Genomic DNA, 14,549 nt, shown 5'->3' on the forward strand with positions numbered 1-14,549 from the left:
TGTCTGGGTGTCGCATACTGATTAGCGGTCACCCGTGAAGGACTCACCGGTGACCACTAATCCCCTGAGTGACTGAAGTGAGCAGCGCGCTTAGCGCTGCCGTCACTCAGATTACCCGCGGCTAGCAGGATCCTCCACCCGAGACCGCAACTCACCTGTGACTTCATCGCTGTCACTCGGGCGACTTGCTGTCACAGTTGGAGGATCCAGCGGTGGCCGCGAGTAACCTGAGTGACAGCTCAGCTGATCGCGCTACTCACCTCAGTTGCTGCACGGAGGTGACAGGAGCGGCGGTTTTCTTCTGCAGCTCCTGTCACCTTCATGTAGCACAGCTGAAAGCGACACTGGACCTCCGTGGATTATGCCGGATATGGATGGGTATTTGGGGCATAATACATTGGTGAACAAGGGAATTTGTGATTGTTTTTTATTTCAAATAAAAGATTTTTTCACTGTGTGTGTTTATTTACTTTAACTTGCAGGTTAATCATTGGCGGTGTCTCATAGACGCCTGCAATGATTAATCTTGGACTTATTGGCAGCTATGGGCTGCCAATAACTCCTTATTACCCCGATTGCCAACGCACCAGGGCAAATCGGGAAGAGCCGGGTAGAGTCCCAGAACTGCCGCATCTATTGTATGCGGCAATTCCGGGCGGCTGCTGGCTGATATTGTTAGGCTGGGGAGCTCCCCATAACGTGGGGCTCCCCATCCTGAGAATACCAGCCTTCAGCCGTATGGCTTTATCTTGGCTGGTATCAAAATTGGGGGGGACCGCACGCCATTTTTTTAAATTATTTATTTATTTATTTCACTGCATAGTATATACCCGCCCACCAGCGGCTGTGATCGGGTGCAGTGAGACAGCTGTCACTCAACGTGGGGGCGTGTGTAACTGCAACCAATCATAGGCACCTGTGAGTGGGGAAAGCAGGGAATATGAGATTGATTAATGAGCGGCCGGCATTTTCAAATGAATTGAAGCGGCGTATTTTCGGCACAGCTGTTCCTCGCCGCGCTGGTGATCGGGGATTGGTAAGTATGAGCCGGGGGACGAAAAAGACTGAGTGCCAATGTAAGTATGACTGAGAACAGCAGAAAAAAAGGCAAGTAGACTGACTGTAATAAAAAAAAAAAATAGATTGCTCGTTTAAAAACGCACATGGACGAAACGTGCTGAACACGGACATGCTCCGTGTGCCGTCCATGCAGGCATGGACCCATTGACTTTAGCGGGTCCGTGTCTGCGTGCTGACTGCCAAAAATGGACATGTTGTCCGTGCGGGAAAACGCACACACGTACTTATCACACGGACACACGTTCCGTGTGATTTTACGCGTGTGTGCCATCACCCAAAGAATAACATGGGTCTCCGTGTCTCCGGGACGTGCAAAAACGTACCAAACACATACCGGAGGCACGGATGTGTGTTGCGGGCCTAACATGGTAAATCCTGAAATGGAAAAATTACTATACTGTTTCTAAAATTGATTTTAGCTGTCTTGTACTTATCAGATGCTTTATAGGCCTCAATTTTCAATAGTATGCAACAGAACCACAACAACTAATCCCAGAGCAGCGTTCGTTTTTCCAGGGTAACTTACAAAAGAAAATTCAAACTTCCGTTACTGGGGCAACAAGAAAGGGTCTTTTTTTGCTAGACACTTTTGGTAAACGAGGCCACAGTGTCATCTGTGAAAATTAAATGGTGGAGACTTCAAAAAACAACTTTACCAGTTTGCTGCACTAACTTCACAAAAATCATATGGTGTACATTATGAATAATATTTATAAATGCCAAGTCCTGCAGGACTAATTTCTAAAAATTCCCTGCCTACAGTGAATTTCTTTTTGTGACTTTTTATTACACATTTTTGTCTTTGAAACAAAAAAGGATTTTTTTTTCTGTATTTATTATTGCTATGAAACTCCATCTGATGCCAAAAAATTAAATGATCATGCCCTACTGGTGATTCTGGCATATTCTAAAAACTGTTCAAAGTTGAACTAAAATCGAAAAAAGGCAGAAAATATTGGTATTATTATCTGTTTCAATCTTTCTGACTCACTCAACCATTAGGCTATGTTGCGTTCTGTGCAGTGCGGAAAAGAACCCTCTAAAACTGTAAACACTGCGTTTGTCAAAAAAAATGCATCCAAAACGCATACATTTTGGATGCATTTTGCATGTGTTTTGGATGCATTTTTTGCAGTGCGGTCCCACGGCAACTGAGCTTTGCTACATGCCCGCTGACAGCAGAGTCGCGCGATGAAAATGAACTCGGATGAACTTCACCTGACTTCATTGTCATACCGCGGCTCTGTCTGTGTGTCGCATCCTGATTAGCGGTCACCCATGAAGGACTTACCGGTGACCGCTAATCCCTGAGTGACTGAAGTGAGCAGCGCGATCAGCGCTGCCATCACACAGGTTACTCGCGGCCAGCTGGAGTCCTCCACCCGAGACCGCAACTCACCTGTGACGTCATCGCTGAGCGCGCAGCTCACTTAAGTCACTCGGGCGACTTGCTGTCACAGTTGGAGGATCCAGCGGTGGCCGCGGGTAACCTGACTGACGTCATCGCTGATCGTGCGGCTCACTTCAGTTGCTGCGTGGAGCTGACAAAGAGCAGTCTGATCTGTGACCGCTCCTGTCAGCTTCATGTAGCAGGGCTGAGAGCGTCGTGGGACGTCGTGTGGATTACACCGGACCTGGATGGGTATTTGGAGGTCAATAAAGTGGTGAAAGATGGTGGGGTTTTTTTGTCTTTTATTCGAAATAAAGGATTCTTTCGGGTGTATGTGTTTATTTTCTTTAACTTACAGGTTAATCATGGAAGGTATCTCGGGGAGACGCCTGCCATGATTAACCTAGGACTTAGTGGCAGCTATGGGCTGCTGCTATTAACTCCTTATTATTACCCCGATTGCCACCGCACCAGGGCAATTCGGGTTCAGCCGGGTAAAGTCCCGGGACTGTCGAATCTAATGGATGCAACAATTCTGGGTGGTTGCTGGCTGATATTGTTGGGCTGGGGTGCTCCCCATAACGTGGAGCTCCCCATCCTGAGAATACCAGCCTTCAGCCGTGTAGCTTTACCCTGGCTGGTATCAAAAATGGGGGGACCGCACGTCGGTTTTTTAGAATTATTTATTTATTTTACTACACGATATAGACCCGCTCACCGGCGGCTATGATTGGGACTTTACCCAGGCACCAGCATTGTCTGCCCATGGAATGGACACCATTAGATGGCCTTTTTGTTCCTGGACTATTGTCCTGTGAGGGTCCCCTGATGAACCCAAAGAATTTCGGGGGGAAACGTGTCGGGGCTGAGACAGTTTGAGGATACTGGCAGATAAGTCCCTGCTGGGAATTTACATTCTAATATCCGTATATATTATAATATTCATCTGGCATTTTGCTCTCTGAGCAATTGTCTAATCTGTAAATTTAGGCAGTTTGAGTTTGAGGTCCCGATAACTAGGAGGACTTAACTTTTGCCTTTTTCTGACCTCTGACAGATTTTTGGGCACAAACTATCTTCACATTATTTTGGTGATGGGGGTTAATCTTTGGTAAATATTAAACTAGGGTAAGATAGGGTACAGCCGAGGAGCGGGGGCCACCCTAAACATAATGGTGCAACTCCGCTGGTAGGCAGGTGACAATGAAGGCCAATTGACAGCAGATATATTGCCCCTGATTACTAGTATAATCTCTGTAAGTATTGGTGAACACTGGCACCCCTTTTTACCACTTTATCATACCCTATCTTGCATTTTGCAGCTCACCCCCTTCACTTGACTACGGTCGGACAGAATTATACTGATGGTTCTGAGGTATACCGTTTTAATCTATTGAAATAAAGTATTGTTTTAGGAGATTTTTTCTTTGGTCTTTATACTATTTATTCCTCTTTTTGATTATTGATTTGTTTTTTTGTGTCTGACTGCAACCAATCATAGGCGCCGGTGGGCAGGGACAGCAGGGAGACAGAATAATGAGTGGCCAGCATTTTTAAAAGAGGAAAAGCCGCCGGAGCTTTGTGACAGCCGTTCAGCGCCGCGCTGGTGATCGGGGATCGGTGAGTATAAGAGATGGGAGAGACCGACCGACGGACAGAGAGAGGGACAGAAAGAGAGAGAGACCGACGGACAGAGAGAGAGAGAGACAGACAGAGCGACCAACTGACAGAGAAAGAGACCAACCGACAGACAGAGGGAGATTGACCGACATCCACAGACCGAGATTGACCGACATCCACAGAGAGAGACTGAAAAGACCTGTGTTTTACTTGTCAAAAAAGCATGCGGAACGCAACAAAAATGCAGTCCAAGTGCATTTTGGTTGCGTTTTGACCCACATCATTGATTTCAATGAGTGGAGAATGCAGCTACAACGCACAAATGAAGTGACATGCTGCTTTTTTTTTCCACAGCGATATTTGGCATCCAAAATGCTGCGTTTAAAAACGCAGTGTGCGAATTGAATTTTCGAACTTCTCATAGACTTTGCTGCGGAAGCAGAATATATGCAATTTGGCACACACGACGGGGGCAGGTGCTATCGCACGCAACATCGCTAGCAAATCCTAACGATGTTGCAGCGTGTAAAGTACCCCTTAGAACCAGTAGTCGTGGAAGTGATAAAATGGCCTTTAAAGAGCTCTGATCTCAACTTCATTTAATTAGAACATATATATTTTCTCTATCTATCTATCTATCTATCTATCTATCTATCTATCTATCTATCTATCTGTCTATCTACAGTTTCTATCTATATATCGATCAGTCTGCCTGTCTGTCGAATTCTGTGTCTACTATAAGATATTCAGTCATTACTCCCCAGCAGCATTCCCACTATCTTGTAGTCAAATTTAACTCAAATCTCTCCTTCACTCCCTACATCCGATTATTCACTTGCTCATGTCACCTACATCCTAAAAACATCTCTAGAATTCAACCTTTTCTTACCATTGTTTCTGGAAAAACTCTTACTATTGCTCATATTCATTCTCATCTGGACTATTGCAATTCTCTACTTATTGGTCTCCATCTTACTAAACTCTCCCCTCTCCAATCCATCCTGAATGCAGCAGCCAGGATCATATTCCTCTCCAACCGCTACACTGATGCTTCCAGCTTGTGTCAGTCACTGCACTCATTGCCCATCAGCTACAGAATACAATATAAACTTATCACTCTGACCCACAAAGCTCTCAACAGTTCCGCACTATCCTACATCTCCTTCCCCATCTCTGTCTACCACCCTACCTGTGTCCTCCATTCCGCTAATGACCTAAAACTGACATTCTCTATAATCTGAACATCACACTCCTGTCTCCAAGACTTCTCGCCAGCTGCGTAATTTCTCTGGAATGCACTACCAAGAACAATTTGATTCATTCACAATACCCACAGTTTTAAACGTGCCCTAAAAACGCATTTCTATAGACTAGCCTAAAGCCAGCTTTACACCTTACAATTAGGTATGCGATCTCGTATGCGATGTGACACGCCCAGGTCGCATATGCGATCTAATGAGATTGCACGTAGGTCGTTCATTTGCTGTCACACGTGCGTTAGTAGTCTATGTTAAATTGATCAATTTTGTGTGCGATCCTTTAGATCATGTGTTCTGTGACGTATGCATTGGGCACCCTTTTTTTTTTTTATTTATTGTCTTGACAAGCGTGTGTAATGTGTAGGGATGCGTTTTTACTATGTCATCTGCCGTTCAGCTCTGCTACATGGCCGCTGACAGCAGACACAGACAGCCATGTAGCAGCGGTGAATGGCAGATAACAGCAGACACAGACAGAGCCGCACTGTCAGAATGAACTCGGGTGAACTTCACCCGACTTCATTGTCATGCTGCGGCTCTGTCTGTGTCGCGCCCTGATTAGCGGTCACCCGTGAAGACTCACCGGTGACCGCTAATCTCCTGAGTAACTGAAGTTAGCAGCCCTCTTTCATATACTCACCGATCCCCGATCCCCGGCGCTGCACGGCGTTCACACTGCTCTGGCGGCTTTTACTGTTTTGAAAAAGCCGGCCGCCCATTAAACAATCTCGGAGGTGACCGGAGCTGCAGCAGACACAGCCGCTCCGGTCACCTCCACGCAGCTAATGAAGACAGCCGGCGATCAGCTGAGCTGTCACTGAGTTTACCCGCGGCCACCGCTGCATCCACCGTGGACATGATTAATCTAGGCTGGTTTTAAAATTGGGGGGGACCGCACGCCGTTTTTTTTAATTATTTAATTATTTATTTCACTACACAGTATAGACACGCCCACCGGCTGCTGTGATTGGGTGCAGTGTGACACCTGTCACTCAGCGTGGGGGGCGTGTCTCACTGTAACCAATCATAGGCGCCGGTGGGCGGGGTAAGCAGGGAATACGAGATTGTTTAATGGGCGGCCGGCTTTTTCAAAACAGTAAAAGCCGCCAGAGCAGTGTGAACGCCGTGCAGCGCCGGGGATCGGGGATCGGTGAGTATATGAGAGAGGGGGATAGACTGACATGGAGAGAGAGAGAGGGACAGAGATAGTGACGGACTGACAGAGATTAGTGAATGACAGACATTGTGAGGCGCTTCAGAATGCAGCTTTTCAGCTGCGCTCTGAAGCAGACCTTTTTTAAGCTGCGGTGCAGAGCGCACACCTGCGCACATAGCATCAGACACCGAAATCGTATGAGGGATGTCACACGTTACAATTCACTAGTTTCGTACTACCAAACGTCCAATGTATGAGGAATAAACGACGTGTATGCAATCACCGTATTTTCGTTCAATATCGATCGCATGTAGGTTTCACACGCAAATACATCACGAACGATGCCGGATGTGCGTCACTTACAACTTGACCCCGACGACGGATTGAAAGATCTATTGAAGTGTGTAAAGCAGGCTTAACACATCACTTATCTAACTATTCCCATTTTGCCCTAACAATATTTTCTTCAAAAACTGTTTTTTTATCATCTGTTTACTCACCCGCCATGCATTTAATATCCCTCTGTACATGTACTTGTACACATACTGACTGTTGACCGGTACATGCAGCATTATTTGAATACCCTACTTATAATATTGATGGCTGGACCAGATAATACAAGCAGTTTTTACAATTTACATTTTGTGCCTCCTCTATTTCCTCATAGATTGTAAGCTTGCGAGCAGGAATCTCACTCCTCTTGGTATCTGTAATTGTGTTATTCTGTATTGAGACATGCTGGTCAGTCTAATCATAGTGGTTCAATCTTAGACCAATATTTGGATGTCTGAATGCACCCATATTTATTAGTAATTTAATGTATTTTGTACTATCACAAAAATTATTATGAATCATCATGTACATGCAATATAGTAAATGTAAGCAAAAATATAATAATACAAGGGTGAGTAGACATGCTTCAATACTTCTGTAGGCGGTAAAAGATTTGCCTTCCACATCTTTATACATTATTTCTAACTAAAATCTCATGTTGGAGAAGATGGAAGAAAAGGGTTAATCCACGCTGCCAGAAGACGATTACTGAAGATCAATGGGGATTAAAACATCAAATTTTACTGTTCTACGCATTTCAGAGCTGTATAACCCCTTCTTCAGGAACAAAAATCAATAATGTACATTACTGATTTTTGTTCCTGAAGAAAGGGTTATACAGCTCCGAAACACGTAGAACAATAAAATCCGATGACTTAATCCCCATTGATCTTCCTCTGGCAGTGCGGATTAACCCTCTTCTTCCATCTCCTTCAATGCTATCTTTCTGGGTTCTGCAGCAGCCTTTATGAACACGTGGTTATAGTGGTTGTGTCTATAACACAACTGCACCAGGTTAGTGCACCTAATTAAATTCTTTCTGGTACCACCGGATAAGATACCATTTGCACCCCCTTCTGTGTCATTTCAGTTTCACAACAAAACTAAACTCTAAAGCAGGCAACTACTGTACTGATGAAAATTGGTAAATGCATGAAATTATGAGATTGTGGATGAAAAATACTACTTGGGCATTACACACCAGCTCTGTCAATAAAGACCCATGGCTTCCTGTATTTGGAAGTGGCAAACCATACTATGAAGATGGCTGCATTCACTTAGATACCTTAGCGGTCTCCATGTGTGGAAAACTCCTTTTATTAATATTTACCAAGTTTTGGTAAATCAAACAGTAATGGTGTTATATTTTATTTAATCAGTAGATGTGTTCTTCAGTGTTATTCACATTCATGAAATAATAAATCTTTTTACCTTGTGGATGTGCCAGGTATGGGTCGACCCGTGTCTACAAGGACACACCAGCAGTATCCTGTGGATGGGTGACACTGTACAGGCTTGTATAATCCTCCATTTGCACACTCAGGAATGAATACATTGTCATTCTTTGGTTGTCTGGCTTCTTCTAGGGCAGACTGATGTTCCTGATCACAGGATGATGCTGTGAAAGACAGTAATAGTAACAATTTTAGAAATATTGCCTTTTTAACACTAATGACCTTACAGTCCCGACTGAAAAAAAGAGAAAGTTTTTATTGCATTCAACCAGTAAATACAGAATACACTCGTAACAATAAAAAAAAAAAAAAAAAAGGAAACGTCAGTTATTGTTTGTATGACACTAAACAGATTGTAAAGAATCTTTTAGTCTACATCAGTGTCATGTTTTAATGCCTTAAGACAAGCAGGTGTTTAAGAGGACTTTTCACAACTTTTTTCAACTGTATATATCACTAAAAATGGGCTAAGGAACTGTTTGAAATGTTTTTTTCTATACCGTTTTGCCTCAATAATGGCATTTTAAATTTAGTGCTCCCAAAATATACATTTTCCCTTCAACATAAGGACTGTTAACAGAGATTATGCTCTGGGGGTATTTATCTTATCCTCTATGAAACTGCCCAATCATAATAAGACCACATCATAGAGGAGAAAGATAAGGATAGTGAGACATCACCGCCAGAGAAATTAACCTTTTATTATTCCATGCTTGAGAAAAGCTAACTGGAGCTGGAGCGTTACATCGGTTGATAAATGGCTCATTTCATTGAATGTGCTGCCTCACTCTCAATATTTGTTGACTATTAGGGACTGTTCAATCAAGTACTTAAAGGCATGTACTCCCTCTTTAAAATTAACAGTGCTGCTTTTCTTTAAATTATATAGAGGTGAAAATTAAGCAAATGCCCACATGAAGGTCAAACACAGGCATTTTCAGCGTATTTGGTGAGACTTGATATGTCTCACTTGATCATGTTGAGAACTTCTCACTCCCATCATTATAGAGCAAGAAGACCACCTGGCACAGTGAAAATCATCATAGGAGAAGCAGTTGTCACAAACAACACTCTGGACCTACTACAGGTGTCAGGTGATGGCGCCAAGCTCCATATTCCCTGATACCCTTAGTAGGGCCAGGACATTGTATATGACAAACACTGCTCTTACCAGACTCTCCCAAACAGCAGCTCTTATCTCTCCCAGGACTGTAAGGCAAGAAGCAAAGGGAGTGAAGAGTTCTCAGCATGATCAAGTCGTATACATCAGGTTCAATCAGTTAATGCTGAAAATGCCTGTGTTTGACCATATGTCTGGGCATTTACTTTTTTTCTTACTTTATGACTCTGCCTTCTTATGATTTGGGAGGGGGACAAGTAAATGCCCACAGAGAAGAAACTTTGTAAATGAACCCTTGGTTGTAGGAGAAATTTATAAATTGAACACACTAAATTTCAAATGACCATATTTAATCAAAAGAGTGTACAAAATTAAATTAGTCTTGCAATCCCTTTTTAGTGAAATCATAAAAGTTGCTTGTGCTGTGAAATCGAAATGCTGGATTTTTGTAAATCTTAATACTGATGAGCATTTTCCTGTTATCCATCAATTAAACTGCGAGTCTTCATATGTTATTTGTTATACATAATCAGTAAGTCATCAATAAAGCCAATGTATTTTTATCAAAAAAGGGGTTCTCATCTCCATACAAAAACGTTTCCTCCCCTTTCCCCATCACTATGTTTGCTAGCGATGGGGAAAATGTGTCTCCCATACTAATGCCTCTTATCTGTGAAAAATACCTGTTATCAAAAGTGAAATAGTTATGTTTTAGTAGAAATTCTACTGCCATAATTATAAATTATTTTATTTCAATTTTGTAGTTACTATATCTGTCTAGATGATCCGCTAATGTTTGAATTGCATTGTTATGGGGATTGAAGGATATAAGGACACTACATCACAACTAAGCCATGAGTATCCTTCTTAACATACAAACTTGTCAAATACATTAACCACATTTTTGGTGTCTTTAATAAAAGTCTGAATATCAAATACCAGGGGCTGAGGATGGTGATCCACCCACTCTCCTAATTACTTAAGAGGCTAATTCAAACTATGATGAAGGTGATTTTTTTATCACCAAAACGCGTAGTCTGTACTACCTTGCTTCATCTACCCATGTTGTCTGGTTGCTAATGGTTGGCTAATAATTACGTACAGTCACCGCTCACAGCACTAGGAGCAGCAGCTGTAATCACACCCTGGCACTGACTGATACCTGGCTCTGTACCTACACACCACTGAGCTAGCTATCAGTCAGTGTGAGATGTATTTATAGCCACCACCCTCACTGTAGTAAGCAGTGACTGCAGTTGCTTCGGGCACGCTTGTATGACTAAAAGCTGGTAGCTACTGGGAGAAATAAAGTTCATTGTCATAATGCTATTAACCTGCAGATTAACTCCTAATCTGCAGGTTAATAGTGTCATGTGCCATTACAGGTTCCTTTTAAACAAACTTACATATAATATTAAACAGTGACAACAGCGTCATGTTCTCTCGAGACAGTGCTCCAACTTTCATCAGATTAGAACCCCTTACTTCTGATTTTAGTCCCTAGAAGTACGCTATAAAGCACAGTCTCTCTTTTTTCTTTTATAAGTTGATTTCATATAGAGGAAAACAGATTTTTCTGTTCATCTGTTCTTTATATAGGTAGGGGATTAAGAAGCACCAGGTAAGTGCTGCTAAGAACAGTTCTACTTTTTTCATATGTGCGGCCGTATGGCACATTTTAAATAAAAATATTTTAGAGTAGGACTGCCCCAAATAGATTTGCGATGATGTGGTGGGGTAGCTCAAAAAATTGCAATTTTTTGCCAAAAAATCTCAAATTTTAATAGTAAGTAAGGTTTGGAATTTTTAGTGCAGTGCACATTTAGTGCTAGCTATCTTGTTTTTTCTTCATTGAATTAGTCGGTGGCTGACCGCCACCTTGCTGTTGAACTGAATTTGGGTTGTATTCCACCTGTCTTGATTTTGGCAATTGGTGGCTGTTTACATTCAGTCATCAAGCCCTGTCCACAGGCTATTTACTTCAAGCAGCATTTGCTTGGGCCTGTCCCACCCACAGCCATGATTCAGTCATGGGTACGGGATTGCAAAGCACCAAGTAAGTGCTGATAAGAACAGTTCTACTTTTTTCATATGTGAGGCCGTATGGCACATTTTATATAAAAATATTTTATAGTAGGACTGCCCCAAAGAGATTTGCCTGGACATGGCGGGGTAGCTCAATAAACTGCAATTTCTTGCCAAAAATCTCAAATTTTACTAATAAGTACAGTTTGGAATTTTTAGTGCAGTAGTGCACATTTAGTGCTGGTTATCTTGTTGTTTTGTTTTTTTTTTGTTCTTTATATAGTGTCTAAATCGTCACCACATTGCTGAACCTCTCTCAGTTTGTGCATCAATGCTGAAAAATTAGCAAAAGTAAATAGGATACCTAGTCCCATTGTAACTCTTCTAGTTTGTTAGTGTTACTGTAGTTGTTAGTGAAAAAACAGAAATGTAAAAAAATAAATAAAATGGAGAATTGTTTTTTTTAACCCCTTAAGGACGAAGCCAGTTTTGTACTTAATGCCCAGGCCATTTTTTGCAATTTTGACCAGTGTCACTTTATAAGGTTATAACTCTGGAATGCTTCAATGGATCCCGGTGATTCTGAGATTGTTTTTTCGTGACATATTGGGCTTCATGTTAGAGGTAAATTTAGGATGATATTTTTTTATTTTATTTGTGAAAAAATCTGAAATTTGACAAAAAAATTAAAAATTTTGCAAGTTTCAAACTTTTAATTTTTATGCCCATAAACCGGAGAGTTATGTCACACAAAATAGTTAATAAATAACATTTCCCACTTGTCTACTTTAGATCAGCGCAATTTTTGAAACAAAATTTTTTGGGGTTAGGAAGTTAGAAGGGTTCAAAGTTCGTCAGCAATTTCCCATTTTTTCAACAAAATTTACAAAACCATTTTTTAGGGACCACATCCCATTTGATGTGACTTTGACAGGCCTGGGTGACAGAAAATACGCAAAAGTGACACCATTCTAAAACCTGCACCCCTCAAGGTACTCAAAACCACATTCAAGAAGTTTATTAACCCTTCAGGTGCTTCACAGGAACTAAAGTAATATGGAATGAAAAAAAATAAAAATTAACATTTTACCTAAAAATGTTACTTTAGCACTAATTTTCTTACTTTTTCAAGAGGTAACACCAAAAATTGGACCTCACACTTTGTTACCCACTTTCTTATGAGCGCGCCGATACCCCACATGTGGTCAGAAACCTTTGTTTGGGTAAATGGGAGGGCTTGGAATGAAAGGAGCAATATTTGAATTTTGGAAAGCAAAGTTGGCTGAAACAGATTGCGGGCACCATGTTGCTTTTACAGATCCCCTAAGGTACCTAAACAGCAGGAGCCCCCCTCAAGTGACCCCATTTTGGAAACTAGACCCCTTAAAGCTTCTATCGAGGGGTATACTGAGCATTTTGGACCCACAGGTTCTTCACAGATTTTGATAACGTTACTTTGTCATATTGAAAATTGTAATTTTTTTCTCAAAAATGTTGCTTTAGAATCAATTCTCTCACTTTTTCAAGAGGTAATTCCAAAAATTTGACCCAAATATTTGTTACCCACTTTTTTATGAGCGCGGTGATACCTCACATGTGGTCTGAAACCTTTGTTTGGACAAATGGGAGGGCTTGGAACGAAAGGAGCAATATTTGAATTTTGGAAAGGAAATTTGGCTGAAAAAGATTGCGGGCACCATGTTGCATTTGGAGGACCCCTAAGGTACGTAAACAGCAAAAAACCACCACAAGTGACCCCATATTGGAAACTAGGCCTCTCAAGGAATTTATCTAGATGTTTGGTGAGTACCCTGAACCCCCAGGTGCTTCACAGAAGTTTATAACGTTGAGCCATGAAAATAAAAAAATAAAATTTTACCACAAAATTGTTACTTCAACCAGGTAGCTTTTTTTTTCACAAGGGTAACAGGAAAAAAATCACCATGAAATGTATTCTGCAATTTCTCCTGAGTTTGGTGATATCTTATATGTGGTGGAAATCAACTGTTTGGGCACACGGCAGGTCTTGGAAGGGAAGGAGTGCAATTTGACTGAACATTTGGCTGGAATAATTAGTGGACGCTATGTCGCATTTGGAAAGCCCCTAAAGTGCCTAAACAGTAGAGGCCCCCCACAAGTGACCCCATTCTGGAATCAAGAAACCTCAAGGCTTTTATCAAGGTGTATATTGAGCATTTTGAATCCACGAATACTTCACAGAATTTGATAAGCTTAGGTTGCCATATTGAAAATTTTCATTTTTTTCACAAAAATGTTTCTTTAGCATCACATTTCTCACTTTTTCAAGAGGCAACAACAAAACATGGACCCCACAGGTTGTTATCCAATTTCTTGTGAGCGCAGGGATACCCCATATGTGGCCAAAAACCTCTGTTTGGATATATGGGAGGGCTTGGAATGGAAGGAGCACCATTTGAATTTTGGAAAAGTTGAAATAAATTGCGCGCACCATGTCACATTAGCAGGGCCTCTTGGGTACCTATACATTAGAAACCCCCCACAAGTGACTCCATTTTGGAAACTGGATCCCTCAAGGATTTTATTCAGAAGTATAGTAAGCATTTTGAATCCACAGGTACTTCACAAAAATGTTGCTGTAGCAACACATTTCTCTCTTTTAGGCTATGTGGCCATGATCCAGCGACACGGCGTCCAGTACACAGTGTCAGCCTTCCTGCAGAGATGTGAGTTTTGTCCACGGGAGAACGCAGCTGCCCATGCCCACGATTTGGGTTCAGGCCGCTGTGGAGCTCTATGCTACCTGCAGAGAACACTCATCTCCGCAGCATAAATTGACATGCTGAGGCTCAGGAAGCTGCGCCACAGGTCGGTTTATGCTGCGGAGAAAAGAAGCACAGTGGGCACGGGATTTCTAAAAATCCTTCCACTGTGCTTCTACTGCACAACGCAGCGTTATGGACGCAGGGAAAACACTCTGCGTCCAAAACGCTGCAAACCCTGATTGTGGGCACATAGCCTAAAATGCTACAATGGATGAATGGATAGATGTCAAACATATATAACGTCCCACCCCCCTGCATATTCTAAGCTGGCGCCCTTTAGTGCCTTTCATGTGGCACTAAAGGGTGCC

General features: G+C 42.1%; 1 protein-coding gene across 2 annotated transcripts in view; it reads right to left on the minus strand.

Annotated features, from left to right (window-relative positions):
• SMOC2 (SPARC related modular calcium binding 2) overlaps positions 1-14,549 on the minus strand; it is a 767,036-nt gene that overhangs the window by 323,744 nt on the left and 428,743 nt on the right. For both annotated transcript variants that reach the window (XM_075339692.1, XM_075339691.1), the window contains one exon: positions 8,270-8,456. In XM_075339692.1, coding sequence (XP_075195807.1) covers positions 8,270-8,456 — 187 coding nt within the window. The remainder of the gene's footprint in view (positions 1-8,269; positions 8,457-14,549) is intronic.

This window comes from Anomaloglossus baeobatrachus, chromosome 3 (assembly GCF_048569485.1).
Source record: "Anomaloglossus baeobatrachus isolate aAnoBae1 chromosome 3, aAnoBae1.hap1, whole genome shotgun sequence".
Classification (NCBI taxonomy): domain Eukaryota; kingdom Metazoa; phylum Chordata; class Amphibia; order Anura; family Aromobatidae; genus Anomaloglossus; species Anomaloglossus baeobatrachus.